This window comes from Myripristis murdjan, chromosome 1 (assembly GCF_902150065.1).
Source record: "Myripristis murdjan chromosome 1, fMyrMur1.1, whole genome shotgun sequence".
Taxonomy (NCBI): domain Eukaryota; kingdom Metazoa; phylum Chordata; class Actinopteri; order Holocentriformes; family Holocentridae; genus Myripristis; species Myripristis murdjan.
The window spans coordinates 24,066,409-24,083,212 of NC_043980.1; the positions used below are offsets into that span (position 1 = coordinate 24,066,409).

General features: G+C 38.5%; 1 protein-coding gene across 10 annotated transcripts in view; it reads left to right on the top strand.

Annotated features, from left to right (window-relative positions):
• inpp4b (inositol polyphosphate-4-phosphatase type II B) overlaps window positions 1-16,804 on the top strand; it is a 257,269-nt gene that overhangs the window by 236,277 nt on the left and 4,188 nt on the right. For 8 of the 10 annotated variants that reach the window (XM_030053485.1, XM_030053476.1, XM_030053500.1 and 5 more), the window contains 7 exons: window positions 2,421-2,544; window positions 3,583-3,709; window positions 7,149-7,289; window positions 7,817-7,914; window positions 8,364-8,476; window positions 9,029-9,183; window positions 15,634-15,808. In XM_030053485.1, the coding sequence (XP_029909345.1) occupies window positions 2,421-2,544; window positions 3,583-3,709; window positions 7,149-7,289; window positions 7,817-7,914; window positions 8,364-8,476; window positions 9,029-9,183; window positions 15,634-15,808 (933 nt within the window). Of the gene's footprint in view, window positions 1-2,420; window positions 2,545-3,582; window positions 3,710-7,148; window positions 7,290-7,816; window positions 7,915-8,363; window positions 8,477-9,028; window positions 9,184-15,633; window positions 15,832-16,804 lie in introns of those variants that run through there. The other 2 variants (XM_030053515.1, XM_030053522.1) reach the window with 2 other exon arrangements.

The following is a 16,804-nucleotide window of genomic DNA, read 5'->3' on the forward strand; positions in this document are numbered from 1 at the left end:
GTTCATCTTCTCCTTTGTTGTGGTTATTGGAGCTTACCAATGAATCTCTAGCTAATGTTTATTGTGAGTGTTTTTTCTGCTCACAAAATAAATAACAAATAACCTCATTCTTTTTGCCTTCTAAAAACAAATGTTAAAACAGCACTTTGACATTTTGAATTTTAGTCTGTTTGCATAGCTTTTTGAGCTTGTCACAGTATGAATAGGTTTCAGTACTGATACTTAAGTTGACTGAAAATCAGTTCATTATAATTAGCTTTTCTTGCAGGGATGCAAACTAGTTTAGTTTGGGTGACTGTTACCTTTTTTGTTATTCCATAGTTCATATTTCAGTGATTTCTGAAGGATTTTGTCTGCCACTCAGTGGTGGTGTTTCACCAAAACCTAGGATATGGCAGAGAGTGATGACAACACACAACTACAGTGTATGCCTCGCGTTGGAATACTGCACCACATCTAGTTATTAATGTGATGGCACGATAAAATTACATGGACTCTCAGAACCAATTAATGTAACCACAGCAACAAGCAAAACGAATGTTCTAACTGACAATGTACACAACCTATCGCTAGAGCAAAGAGACATGATCTGATTAAGAAGTCTCTACACAAAAGTGGTCAGACACATGTGCATAGAATGAAGAAATGCATGAACTATGTAAGACCAGCGCTGCAGATATGTTAGATGACATGTTGCTGACTGTGTGGTGTGTTTCAGTGCTGTTCCCAGCATCCTGCTGCTCAGTAATGAACTTTTTTGTTAAAAAAAAATCTAAAGATGACTGCTTTGTTCTCCTGATTTTTTTTCGCTGATAATAGCCGATAATAGCGCACAGACACACAGGCTGAGCGCTCAAACTCAAACAGTAATGCAATTTCACATTGTTCCCATGGCAACCCGTTGGCGTGAGAGCAGGGTACCTGTGCTACATGACTGAACTTGGGAATCTGCCAAGTCACTGTAGTTTTTACTTAGCCATTTATTCCACAGTGTTTAAACAGTAAATTTAGTACACATTTTTATCTTAATGACAAATTTTCTGATTTTTGTTGACACGCCAAGGTGTGATAACCAGCATACTCTGCCATACACAGATGACACCTTTGCTACCACTGTACCTGTCACCTCTCTCTCTCTCGCCATGACTTTGCATCTCTGTCCTTCAAACAAGAGAAATAGCTTCCACCTAAAATATATGAGCCGTTTTTCTCTATTAAAAATGCTAATAAAGTCATTTTTGGGGCATCTGAAAAAGGCCAAAGATGTTATGCTGATGATATTTTCCCCACATGGTAAAAAGCGTTCAGCAAATAAAAATAGACCAAGCTCCATATGTCAAGATATTCTTTTAAATATTGTATTTTTCAAGCTGTAAATATCAGTCTTCCAATATCTGGTAGGCACATAACCACTTGCAGCTACAATTAATAGAATGGTTTCCACTATGTTGCCTTTCACAGCAGTGTTTTATGACTGCGTTAACATCTGCTGTACAAGCTGCACTAAATAATGGACAAAAACAGGCTATAGGCTGACAGCTTCCATTTATTTTAAATGGTTGTGCTTGAGCAGCGAATTGGAAGCCCTTACATAGCATATTCCAATAAACTATAACTAGTTGCTGCTCAGAAAGGAAGTAATTAATTCCATTTACTTGTGTTACTGTAATGAAGTAAATTCTTGTGTACGTGTACTACTTTGAGTGCTTCTTCAAAGTCAGCAATTTTAATTTTACACATTTTTGCACAAACTATTTTGTCAAGTCTGTGAGGTAATTGGGCAGTTGTTCCATTCACAGTGACTGGTCAGGCAGCAAAGAAGAGAGGAGTTTTATTTTCTTTGTGGTTTTTATTTTATATTTTCCAAATTCTTTGTTTAAAGGAATCAAGTTTGCACTCTTGACTTGCTAGATCCACACGGGGAAAGATCTTATTTTACAATGTTCTCTTTTCAAAAAAGTAATTCTGTCACATTTTAGACATTTTATACAAGCCTCTCTTATACTTTTACTTAGTGTCCTACACCAGTGTACACTCCTTGATTTAGACTTTTGTTGTATCTTTTCCACCACTGGTGCAGCTGAAGCTCAAGACACTTAGTGTTTGAACTCCTGGCACTTGTATTTTAGATGAATTTATTGAAACTTAGTAGCTCCTGTTTAGTTGGTGTTAAATGGTGTTAAATTTTAGATTTTTGTTTGTTTGTTTGTTTTTGTTTATACTGTTGATGGTTGCTTAGTTGTTGGTGCAAACTCCAAATGAAACGTGATTCACCAGTGTTGGTCTTATTAGATATGAGCTGGCAGGTGACATTAATCCTGGAATTTATTGTTCTTTCAAACCTGTGTGTGTGTGTGTGTGTGTGTGTGTGTGTGTGTGTGTGTGTGTGTGTGCGCACGCGCATGTATGCGTATGTACAGCTGGCAGCCCTCTCCTGTGGTTTCATAATGAGGCTGTACGCAGGAATGGAGGACAAAGGTTTCTTGAGGCAGCTCCACCTGGTTGGCCTGGTGGCCCAGTTTGAGAGCCTGCTCAGCACCTACAGTGAGTAAAATACTAAGAATAAAATCAGCTCTGGCAGCCTTTAAACCTCTATTGAAGACACTTACTTTCTTTTGTTCACAGTTTTTTGTTTTGTTCTTTACCGTTAATACCCTCAAAACAGTGAGGCTTAGTTTAATTGAACCAGACAAATATGATGAGTCATAAGTAGGCTGTCCTAATGTTACACAAGTTGTAGCAAGATGATGACTCACTGCACTGTAGATTGCCTTGATGCACGTACTCCGATCATTTTAATCCTTTCATCTTTTAACCTTTTAAAAACAATATGCAACTGGTGGAAGATAACTAGAATGACCTGGTGGATGGAGATTTTAGCAGAGATTGTATTCCTTGAGATGGAATAGATTTGAGGCTATTGTGTACAGCTTTTTAGATATGCATATACCTGTTCTGGATACTCAGACCGCCATGCTCAAAGGTTTGCTAAAGATGTAGTTAATAGTGAAGCTGATAAAGGGGGGTTAAGTGGATTTGTTATTGTAACTGTAAAGCACTAAAAGCAGAAAGAGGAGTTTATGAGATTAGAAGATAACAGTTAAGAGATAGTAAATTAACCCTCCTGTGACCATGTTCTCATAATGATTCATGAAAAGTGTATTAAGCTAATTTCTTTACTCCATTTTATGGTTGACAGCTCTACCCAAAATAAGCTGACTGCAATATCATTTTCTGAATTGCATTCATGAGGCACCGCAGTAGTTCACCAGATAAAAGCGTGTACCACTTGTTCAGGCTGAGTCCTGATCGCAGCGTCTTGGGTTCGAATCCGACTTCAGGCCATTTGCTACATGTCAGCCCCCTTTCTGTAACCTGTCTTTCCTGCCTCTCTGTACTGTAATGGTCAAATAAAGCAGAAATGCCAAAAAATAATAATCTTAACATTGCATTGTACTGCAAATTTCACATTACTTAGCAACTACTGGCTTGATTGCCAAGGATGTAAGCACATCTACAAAGTGGAGGAGTGATGAACAAGAATTAAAGGACCACTGACCTTGTTGTGTCGTATTGTTCAAGGTGAAGAGATTGGCATGCTGGAGGACATGGAAATTGGAATCTCAGATCTGAACAGAGTTGTGTTCAGGATCACAGAGGCAAAGACAGATGACCTCAGTGACCTCCAGCCCTTAGTCTGTGGCCGAAGGTGAGACATTATTCCCCTTCTTTTTTTCCCTTTTTCAAATGGTGATGATGACTGTTTGCATAACCCAATAACTGATGAGTTTCAGAGTAAACATAGTAGCAGTAGTATTAGAGTAATAGTAATACTAATTATTGTAATAGAAGTATTATTCGCCTTATCTTACTGACCTGCCCATTTTAGTTGTTATTTTTGTATTTTCAGTGGCTAAAAAATAATAGCTGCCATGGATAAATCCCATACCAAATAGACAATACATGTATGGACAAAACTGAGTACCTCGCTCACTGTCTTTGTTTTCACAAAAAAAGAAGACAGAATGAGTGACTTGTGTTTTTTCATTCACAACTGAAAGACTTAGAGGGCTTACAGATTACTTTCTAGACACAGAGTCTCCGAAATGGAAAGACAAAATCAGTAAAATGGTGGCATACATGTGCCTCGAAACATGCTCTGGATAAAGAGCCCATGCACCATTGCAAGCTTTCACTCAACACAAACTCCCTCTTTTACTACGGCATCATACACTCTGGCTCCTCCAACTCCAGCACACTGTTCTTCACCATAAGGAAGCGTCTCAAACCACTGGACAATCTTGTATTCTGTTACAAATTCCTGTCAGTATTTCAAACATGAAACAAGACACAATCAACAAGCCACTTCCTGTCCCTCCCCCTCTTACCCTGTGCCTGTTCTAACAGGCCACTGCCTTTCGCACTTTTTCCCAGTAACTGTATCTGTCCTCATTAAAGCGCTCAACAGTAAGAGGTCTTCCATCTGCCACCTGAACCTCCACCTCTCTGCCCTTATCAAAGCCTGTCATTCCTCTCTTAGCCTTCTCATCACTGATATAGTAAACTCCTATCTCACCTTTCCCCTTGAGCCTGGCACCCACACATCCATCTTAAAGAAGCCTAGCCTGGACCCTGACAACTTCAGCAATTTCAGGTCCATTTCAAACCTCCCTTTTTTCTCAGAAACACTGGAACGTGTCATCACTGCCCAGCTCAAACAACCTCTCCACACCAACCAGCTGTATGAAACAATCCAATTATGGTTGTAAAACATATCACAGCACAGAAACTGACCTGTGAAAAGCCACTACCAACCCCCTGCCCACTCCCCATCATCATCCTATTCTTCAACCCCATTGCAGCCTCGGACACCATCGACTATTCCTTCCCCCACAGTTGCTGGCAGCCTTGCTTTGGCATAACCAGTTCAGTGCTCACTTAAATTCAAATCATACCTTTTATATGTCAATCAACAGGTGCAAATCCTGCACCCCTGAATGCGCAGCAAATTGTTCATGGTTAACTGAAATAAATGGAAGATTATCATCATTCTCCCCTAATCTCTCTCCTCCTTTGGGAACTTCTCACTCAACGTCAGCGGTCACAAAATCACAGCTTCTCCCTCGGTTTGATTTTTTTTTTTCCAGTACACAGCCTTTACCAGTGCTGCTCAAACCCTCTGGAACTCTGTCCATTCACATGAAAGAAACTCAAAGGCTGTGTGGGTCTGTTATTTGAAGACGACACCCACGGCTCCCGCACGATTTCATGCCTGCATCCACATGATTTCTTGCAACACCCATCCTGAACCCAGATCATTTTTGCTGCACCCAACCAGTGTTTAAAATATTTGATCTTTTAAAAAACTGTCTGCATGTCTCAGAGATGTGCAGGGCATGCCAGGCTATCGACCGTTTACGTGGCAGAACTGGGCAGACCAGAGGCATCTGTACTCACCGAGAAAGTATCCCAGTACACCTCTCCCTGCTTGTTTTTGACAGTCATGTATTTACCACGTTTAAGTTCATTTTCAGTCAAGCTACCATCATCCTGCATGTCACAGTCACCTTTTCCCATGCTGCCTTCACAGGGCACATAACAAGTAAGCAGATTGTTGGTGGTGATGTTTGGCAAGCCAAGCTTCATCATGCAGTTGAACAGTTTCCAGCCCATGGTCAACTCTTGTCTAGTCCACAAAAAGACTGCATCCATTGCCCATGCATGTCTGCCAGCAGACCTCGATTTAAAAAACCCACACTACACATATTTTCTGTGGGTTCTGCAGGTAGACCCAGCCCATGCAGTCCTCTAACTCAGACTCATTGCCCACATTCAAAGTCAAATCTCACCTTTTCAGAACTGCTTACAACATTTGACTCCAACTGTGCACAGTCGGAGTCAAATCACCCAAACAGTGTTTGGATTATATTATGTATATACTCTGTATATGTTTATATATTTGTGTGTTTGATTACCATGAAAAGTTTATTCAGAGCCTTTGATCACAGTTACAGTCTGAAAGGGCTTAACGGGCCTACAGTTAATAGAAAACCACACATTGCAGGTGATACAGATTAATCTACTTTCAGAGGAAATGTTTTTCCGCCCTGCTTCTGTACTTTCTCTTCAGTCAGGCAGGGGAAAATAAAAAGTGTTGCAGCCTGTGAAGCAAACCTCAGACCACAAGGCAGAGATTCACACACTGTCTCATACAGCAGCTGCCTGTTACATATTCTCGCACCCTGGCTTAACAGAGTTAGTTGGGTTAATTAACTGACAGGTGCTTATGATTCACATAAGCCAGGTTGTAATATGCTCTGTTTTTCCTGTGAAAAGCCCCATGCACCCTGCCTGCGTAAAAGAAGTACAGTTACCTCTTGTACACTATACAGCACACCATAATTCATACAAGCACCAAAGAACTCAAGGTTGCTGCTCTGTAAATCCACATACAACAAAGTACCTTAGTGATTTTCTGACTATAGTTCAGGCAGGACAACTCAGACAATAATATTAATAAGTCTAGTAATGTTTATGACATAGCATAAACATTTTGGGTTTTATGGCTTGTTTCTGCAACAGATACATAGTATTCAGATAGGAAGTACAAAAGCCCCATATAGAACATAAAGGCTGATGTGAACACGTGTAAGCAGGTGGAGATGGGAGGGGGTGGATTAATAGAGATGGACAGTGGGTTTAACAGTGTATACCAGGGCATGACATCAGTGAGTGGTAATGATGATTGGTTCACTTGAAAAGGTGCGTTGCTGAGTTAATCCAGTCAGCTGAAGCTAGCTACTGTATAGCTTCCTGACTTAACTTGCTGCTCATTGGCTCAGTGAACACATAAATTAATTAATAAGAAATCAGTTAATATTGTACTCACCAGTTCTCTCAGTTACTAGATTGTAGGTTGAGATTATAGGTTGGGTTTTTCATTCTCTCCAATTGTGCATCATCCAGTCATGTACAATTTAGGTTCTCTTTCACTCACATACATACACACAAATGCTCACACTCACACTCACACACACAATCGGTCTGTCTTATCACAGCTTGCACCAGCCTGTTACAGGTGTCAAAATGACTTTCAAACACATGAAATATCTCCTTCTCTTTTTCTTTCTTTTTCTCGCTCCACTCAGAGACCACGTCACTGTAGAAGTGCCATTACCACGGCTTGTGTTCCAGTCTTTGCCCGAAGAGATCAAGGAGGGCAAGCCTGTACGAGTATTCCCGGTGCTGTTTAATGTGGGCATCAATGAACAGCAAACTATAGCAGAGAGGTACTGTCAGCACTCTTGATTAAGTTTTAAGATCTTATAAATTGATACACTAATGCACAACCAGTCTATCTCTGAAAACATGAACTGTGGCTAATAAGGTCTGCTGGTACTCAAAATTAGAGAAACAGCTGTAGCCGCCATGCATGGCTTATTCCTTATCTAACAGAAATTGCATAAATATATAGAGATAAATTACATTAAATAATGGCCATTCAGCCATTTTCATTCAAATTTCTAAATGGGTTCGGTTTTTTCTTCAGTAGCTACACAGCTTGTAACGTGTAACCAGATATTATGTTGTACCTTTGTTAGGTTAATAGGATGAAAGTGTTGAAGCAAAAAATAAATAAATGGAAATTTCCAGCTCTATCTGTTGTTTTTCTAGTGAATGCGCAATTTACTGCTATGCATAACTGTTAAATTAAATGCTTAATAATTCAAATGAATTCATTTAATTTATTTAAATTAATTAAGAAATTTAAATTGAATTTAATTAACCACTCTTGTTCTTTCTGTCGTCCGGGCAGGTTTGGAGACATCTCGCTACAAGAGAGAATAAACCAGAAGAACTTTGAGATTTTAGAAGCCTATTACAAATCTTTAAGTGAAAAGGTGCCACTAGAATGTGAGTTTACATCCTGAAATATATTACCTCAAAGCCACCCTGTTGGTTCACGTCTTGAACATAGTGGGATTACAAGGATGAAGAATATGAGTTTGAGTTCTTGTTTCATGCCTGACTGCTGCTGCAGGGTTATTCTAGCTACAGTCACACAGAGCTGGATCAAACAGTTTTTGCAACTACTTCTTGTTGTTTGTAAAGGAAGTGATGGGTGACTGACACATACTGTGCTGTTAAAATGTTCTAGCGCACATTGTATTGTTCAAACTGCACCCATCAAGTACCACATGTCAGCAAAAACAGACCGTACAAAAGTGTTTTGCAACCATCGATTCCTGAACTGCAACTTGCCCTGACAAACTTTGTAAACACTTTTCACTCACAGCTTAACTCAAGCCAAAGAAAACAAGAAACTGACACAGTCATCAGCCAAATATTTTTTTCTTGCACAGGTCTACCATGTTTTCAGACACAGACTGATTTAAAGGAATTACTTGAAACCCTTGGCCAGAATGTAGTCACAAAGAAGAAGAAGAATGTGGAGATTCTATGGCTTGCTGGAACGGTAAGCTGGTTTAGCTTTTAAAGAGCAATGAGTTTATTGTAATTTTCCATTCGAGCTTCCAATTTTGATCTGTAAATGCCATAGCTGTAGGCCGTATTGTGTAATCAGTCTAGTTTTTGACATTGCTTTTTCACACCTTTCGATGGTAACACTGAAAAAAAGTGAATTGCCTGATAATGATGTGCTGATTTGAGAGGCTGATGTAGACACCGCTGTTTTTTCATGTTACCCACTATATTTTCCTGCATGCAAGTTGTTGCACGTGCACCTGAAACTGTGTTTGTTTGAGTGCACACATAGACACATACGTCACTGCAGTAATTTGCTAGACATGAACATCATTAATGTATTTTCAAAAAACACTTCACTCGTCATCATCAGCTGCCAAGGAAGGAATGAATGACTTTTGTACTTCAACCATGCCTGGCTTTAATTTTTGCTGTCAGGAAAATTGTAGTAGGCCATTATTACTGGAGTAGCATGCACTCTATTTGGGATTTCAGATTTGTACTTGCTTTATAAAATGTTTAATTTATTGTTATTGTGTCTCAGATTTGCCGAAGATTGAATGGCATCAGGTTCACCAGCTGTAAAAGTGCCAAAGACCGGACATCCATGTCTGTCACTTTAGAGCAGTGTGCCCTCCTACGCGATGAACACCAGCTCAGCAAGGATTACTTCATCCGTGCTCTGGACTGTATGCGGAGGTAAGCCACAGATGAAGACTGTCAAACCAATATGGGTGCAAGTTATTGTTCCAGCCAACCACAAGCAAAGTGCATAAATGCCAAAGACATTTAAACAGTTCTCTTAACCCTCCTATTATGTTTGGGGTCAATTTGACCCCAGCCAATGTTTAACGCCTCTAAATAAATGATTAACATCATTTTTCTTTTTCTTTTTTTTTCTTTTTTTTTTTTTGAGTTTTCCTAATGTAATGGGTACAAACGGGTAAACATGAAATTCACATGATGATATGTTTTCAATGTCCTGCACACACTTTGTAACACATCGGTTATAAATAACTAAAATCTGTACTTAGAAATAATATAAAGCCATTAAAACACCAAAAATTAATATTTCTTTCCAATCAGTGAGATTTTATGGTGATTTGCATATTTTTCCATAGTCGCATAATAGTGGAGGTGGGGGAGTTATGTTTTTTTTAAAAGGGCTATTTAGTTAGTCAACAAAGAAACATAAAGTACTTGACACAAAGCTTTGGTAACAATTTTAGTTTTAATAATTTTGTGGAGGTTTAAACTGCTGCGGTCAAATTGACCTCAAACATAAAAGATGTTTGTAAATTTGAACATAACAGGAGGGTTAAATCAGTTGGTAAAAACAGACATCTATCTTGAGATGTCTGATCAAAGCAACAGCCTGCACCACCAACATTTGTATGTGAGCCGGAGCGGGCACATTCACAAGACACATCCAAGTCCATTTTGTCTGCACCCGCACCCCCCAGTTTACCATCAGCAGGTACGAGCCTGTAAACATCTTCGTTTGTTCCTTCCATCCTTGCCATATTTGTACATATTTCATAGGTGTCCATGCATGTGTCCATCAGGGCTTCAAGTCAGGTCCTGCCTTTAATGTTTATGCTTGCCCGCAGGGCAAACATCTGCATCTGCATCTGCATCCCTTTATATCTGCTGAAGCCACCAAGTGACTGTGGTGCTTTTATTATATTGACATTGAACTGCACATCTGAAGTACTCGTGGTAGTAACCTTTATCAGCTGCTTCTTGTAAGATCACTGAAATGCAAAATACGAAACATTGCATTAGAAATGCCTATATAAAAGGCATAAAATACAACAGACACAACCACAAATAATGATTAACACCAAGAAGAGAAAAACACATTCAGACTAGTAGGGCTGATGAGTTAAAGTGCACATTGTCAGCTTGAGTGTTTATGACAAGAGGAAATCAGCGGTACTGGTGCTCCATAAACAGGGACCAGGTGTCATTGAAGCATTTGATATTGTGTTTCAAGGATGCTTTAAGTTTCTCAGGGATTTCAGAGTCTGCTAATAGGTTGAATCTGTGATTTATGGATTTTTTTTGCTTCTTTCCAGCTTTGTAGCATTTTTTTTGTTGTCGTCATTGTTTTTAATGATATTAGTATGAATGGTTTGAGTTATCTTGGTGTTTGTAAATGGGAGGTGTCACCAAGCGCGATGATGGGACATACAGGGTTGCTGAGGATCCTTGATAGTTTGCTCATAACCTTGTGTGTAGGTGGTGATATGGGTTCTGTGGAGAATGTTATAGTGTATTACATGGACTAGATGTGTCATAGAAAATGTGTTATTATGTAGTATTACATAGCTTTTGCCAGTTAATGCCAGATGGTTTTTTATGTGTTTTATCAGTTTCTTTATTGGGAGCGATGCTGTTGTTGTTGTTTTTTTTTCACTTGAGGGACTTTAGCTGTAGGTCAAGATAAGGTTTGTGGTTATTGAAGGTTAGGGTGTCAGTGCTTTTCCTTAAAACTTCTTTCTACCGTCTTCTTTCATTCCACATCAGGAAGAAAATAGTTTTATTTTTATTCAGAACCACAGGGTTAATGCTACAGTGGGCTATGAGTAGATGGCAAGGGGTTTTGATGGACAATTTCATTTGCCTTCCACGAGGCAGTCAGGGTGGTGTTGATGGTGTTATTTTTGTAACAGTAATGACTTCTGATAGATTTATCTATGAATGGGAGGTTTTGTATGCCTAATTGTTGAAGTAAACTGTTTTCAATATCAAACCAGGGTGAGTTAATTAAAATGTTTCTTAAAATTACTCTTAGGTGATTTAATTGCTCTGTCTAAATTGCCATGAATAAACTCGAGCAATATTTACAATTACATTATAAACTGCTTTCATTTTCTGATCTTGTATATTAATTAAGCAGTTTATAATGGTCCAGTTACTTCAAAACAACACCTCAAAACAGTAATTATGCCAGTTTATTTCTACTTATATTGATATTATTACCATCTGTCAAAATAATTTGGACACATACCAGGTGGTGGAAAAATTCCACATGAAGAAAATAACCATTCTCCATTAAACTGCCAATTCGTAAAACCTACCGTAGGCCTGTCTGTGAAACAGCACATCATGAAGCTGATCACGAAAGCTCAGTGAACCTTCACCACAGTTACAAGTGCATATAGTGTGATGAATTAAATAATATATAGTACTAAAGTCCACAATTAGTCAAATGTTTCAGACATCAAAATACTTTACATCTTTATCATGAAAATGCAGATGCTAAAAAAATACACAAAACATTCAGAGAGTAAAACCCTTGGAAGACAGTGCAGACTTTGAGATAATATAGCCTATTTACTACTGTGGCATTCAAGACTCAGAATAATCCAACTTGCCACAAGCTCATCACATCTTCTTGTGTAAATGCACAGTCAGTTATTAAAATATTTGATTTCCAAGGAAGGCTATTGCATTAATATTTAATCACACTATACCACACATCTGCATCTCTAATTTAAGTTATTTATAATAATCATTATATTTTAATTGCAGTTTTGTGGCCTCTTTTCCTAGCTTATTAACGTAGTTACACATTTGTCAGGATGTTATCTAAAGCAAAAGACATGTCTTCACTCCAGACCCTTTGTTGTCTCAGGAAGTGGTGTTAGTGGTGATTTTGAGTGTTATCTGTATCCATGAATGTCAGCGAAAAACCCCTCTGCTTTTTATTACCTTACTTGCTAAGATGCTCACAGCTTGCAGGCAAGTGCTATTTCCTTAAATAATGATGTAAAAGTGAAAGTAAAAGGGATATGCTTCCAAAATTAATCTTTGGCCAACTGCTATTTTATTTCTGCAAATAAAAGAAACAAAAGGCCAATTTTCTAAAAAGTTCTTCTTCGAGATAGAGCAATAATGCAAGAGTATTTCAGTGTCTGAATATAGCACATGCAGTAAAAAGTAGTATCTCTAGTAGGATTGCATTTTTACCTGTAGCAATACACCTCTGGCAAAAATGTGTCCTGTCTGTAAAGGAAAATCCCAACCTAAAACACATTAACAATATTTAAATCTTTGCATTGGTAATTTACATGGTGTTTCTAGTGTTGTTTTTTTGTTTGATGTTGTATTTTTTTTATTATTGGCCAAAAATTTGTCCACTGAGGCCATTAGATGATACCCTCAGAACAGATAAAATGGGGAAAAAATCAGGAATGTAAAACAAAAATGATAACTATCTTTGCCAATGCAACAATTTGCAGCAGTGTTAAACAAACATATAGGGAGAAATCTGACGCAGAAGTGGAAGAGCAGACTTCTTTCTACCATACATTTCCATTATAGCTGCAGCTGCTTCTGTGTGTATTATGTGTACCGTATTTGCCGTCCAAAAAACAAAATTACGCCCTAAAACAAAATGGCACCAAAAACAGAAGTTAAGTCACCAATCCTTGTTTTGAAACCATGTTAATGTGTTTTAGGGTGCAGTTTTCTCTTACCACTGATTTCACATGGCTGACAGGGATTTCAGAGGCAACTGTGTTAGGCCAGAGATGAAGATCTGAAGAAAAGGGAGAAAAAACGGCTGCATTTTAACTGTGATGGAGCGGGGGAGAAAAAACGGCTGCATTTTAACTGTGATGGAGCGGGCCAATAATCTACTGTGACATCCTCAACACTCATACCAGTGATGCTCTGTGACCTTCTGTGATGCAATCCCCTCTTGAAAGCAGCTTCCTCATTTTATCTTTTGATGAAAGCAGTGGTTAGTCTAACACAAAAACATCCTCTATGTTAACAGGTGCCAGACAGATAACAGCACATAGAGTCTGCACACTGCATAGCTCTCAAATAGGTAGCTTTACAGTGTGTGGATTTCTCCCTATTAACAACAGTTAGTCTGAAATCCGACTGAATGTTGTCATAGAATTTTTGCTGTTTACTGTTATCTCAAAGAGATTAAACATACAGCACAGTGTTATATAGCTGATGATAAGAAATATATGTATTGCAACACAGTAGCAAGATAGAAGCACTCACCTCAGTCCTCTGGCCTCTCTCTTTCTCCCCGAGCGGGAAGGTTGTTATCTTATTTAGGGTGGTAGTCAAAACAGTGTGAGCCTGGACAAATGCAAATGATTACTCCCCCTGTGCATGACCTCGGAACCCCCCTCAGTATTCCCCCTAAGCTAGAAGGTTAAAGGAATCCAGCTGGACCCAAGCCAGACTGAACCAAGACAAAAATCTTGCAATAATATGGTAAATGATAAATTAAAAGTCACGTTCATCAAGTCATCTTAGATTCTTTAGACTTTAAGAGAGGAATTTCACAGTGGATCAGTGTTGAACTAGTGGGGTGAAAACAGAGGATCAAAACTACCTTGTAATACTAAGGTAAAGCCAGAGCAGCCTCAGTTTGAATTCCCTTCCAGACCCTTTGCTGCATGTCATCCCCTCTCTCTGCCCTGTCCTCTCTGTCTCTTCACTGTGACTGTCTAATAAAGCAGAAATGCCCAAAAAATAATCTGTAAAAAATAGGGATAGGATAATCAGAATTAGCTCACAAAGAGAATAAGGAATTCTTTCCACAGTTTTTAGTGGGAAACATGCAAGTAGTGACTGTAGTAAGATTTTCAGCTCTTGGCCAGTGTGTTTCCATTAATCTTTGTCAGTGTGGGAAACCGCTAAGATGAGCTACAAGGAGACCCTTTCACCATAATGAGTATACCCTTAATATATGTGCATTGATTTATCATGTGCAGTGGCTTCAGCAGGAATTGGAAGTAACTTGTGTCTGTTGTAGTGAAACATAAGCTCTCAGCTGAAGGATTTGTTAACATTATAGATAACCAGGAAATAGCTTCAGATAAATACTTATTGGACAATTAAAGATTTGCTGTTTTGAACAGCAAATCTTATTGTTGGCTGGTTGGTTTGAATAAAGATTGGGACTGATTAAGATAACAGAACTGGTTGCTGCTGCATTGTGGGTACAATAAAGTCCAAAAACACCCTTGTAGTGAATTATTGAACTTAAATTTATTTCAGTTATGCCACCAGCAGCTGATTTTGTTTTGAGAAGTGACATCATGATAGTATTTCATTTAATAGGAAGAAGAAGAAAAAATATGCATTAAAAGAATTTGTCCTTTAGTGAGCACAGCCTTGAGGCCATTTTCTATTCTTTCTTTCCATGATTGTACTGAAACATCCTGGTTGTCTGCATGCCATCCGTTTTTCTTTTTCCTCTTCTCATTACCCAAAGGCAAAAGGTCCTACACCCATTAATCTTACTTTAGGATCTTATGATACTCGTATTGCATGAATTTCTTACATGGACCTGATGTAAAATCTATTATGCATTGCCTGGTGAGTCTAAAATCTGATAATAATGAATCTGTGAAATCTAATGTATAATATAAAAGATTTTATTTAACTTTTACTTTGTTAGATAAACCAAGTTAGTGTTACAATTACAGAATTTAGAATATTCTCTTCATATTATTCACATTTGAGATGGGTCATAATGTTTCTAAAAGAGAAAGGAACAATCTTCTGCACCACTGCAATCATGCTGTGGTGCAAGCAAATCATACCCATAAGAAAAAACAACACCATAAATCAAACTGTAACCAACAAAAACCTTATAAAACTATTCACTGATGTCAGTAACTTGAGCCATGATGCCTTGGCTGTGGAAGTTGGTTCAGTGAATGCATATAGCTGGTTCAGATTGATGCAATGGAAAAAAAAAACAAAACACAAATTTCTACATTCTTCTACAGATTTTTATTCTTAAATTTGTAGCTGCACATTTTACCCCCCGCCCTCCATCCTCTAGCGACCAATTCATGTCATGTGTGGCTTACAGTGTAGTTCCTTGTAAGCATGTTTCTCACGTCTTTGCTCCTGTCCATTAATCGTATCTGTCAGTCCATCCATCTTCACCGCCTGCTTGTCTGTGGCTGCTTTTGGAGGCAAAGTCTGTACTAATGGCAGTGTCTAAGTGGGCTCTTTGGTACCAGCATTTATAGGCTTTCAAGTGATTAGTCTGCGCAAAGAGACCCACTTAGATGGCATCTACGGTATACTAACACAGCAGTGTTTTTATCTGTCTTTGTTCGTGTGCTGTTCTGTTTCACTCTCTGGTGGGCGCCCCTGCAGTCGGCTGACCCAAGGAGACGTTGGGCAGTTGGACGACCCTGAGGCCGGCACCGTGGCAGAGAACAAACCAGCGTCACGCCACTTTTATCCCATTGCCCTGCTGCTCGTTAGCTCCCACCTACTGGTTGTGTGGCTCATTTTAAGTCTTGTTTTTCTGCTTGCAAAATATCAATAAATTGCTGACAATGCCATATATACACACTCCTCTTTCTGTGTTTGCTGATTATTCTTTTCTGAGGTGTGGCAGTGTGATTAGACCAGTTTGGGTGTTTAATGGTAATTAGTTGTGAATGGTTTAATACATTCCATGAGCTTGAAGTTTTAGGGTGTTAATCCTCATGCAGGGGGTTGAGGACCGGGCAAAACTGATTTCCATTTGGTATTCTTTGGTATGGTTTTAGGTAACATCATCAACAGTGAAATGTGTATATTCTTTCCCTGTTGACCATGCTTCTTTGGTGAGAAATAATAAGTTAGCCCTCGTGAGAACAAGCTCAAATATGATATGATACTCATATCATTAATACATGGTTGAGGGTTTTTCTGTGGAAACTACATACATATCTATACAAATCAAACATCTTCATTTGAAGGTGGGTTTGTAATTTTGTTTGAAAATACTGATGTGGTATTAAAAATTGAAGATGGCTCTTTGAAAATTTATGTAAAAATGATGAGTCAGCCCTATTTTTTTTTTTTTATAGAATACAGTATACATATCTATCTATATCTACATACACACACACACACACACACACACACACACACACACACACACACACACACATACATATATATGTTCATACAGTATTTGCTAAATCTGGAGTAGGCGTAATGTACAGTAATAATGTCTGCAAATAGATGTTTAAAATGAGTGATATTTAAATATATTTGTCCAGTAAGTATATTTATGGGAGGATTTCAATAGTAGATAACATTGTCCCAGTACCAAATGCACCTCCTGCAGTGATCAGCTGTTAACATATGAATAGGGGCAGACAGGGTAAAATGAGCCATGTTTTGCATTCTGTCCCAGTGCATTTATCGCAAAATGCAAAAACATTTCTAAACCTGTCTCAGAATTACCTATAATTGATTTATAATGCAGGTTTCATAGCTTAATTATGCATTACTGTAGAGCCCTAAAATTTGGCATATCTGCAAAGTCTTT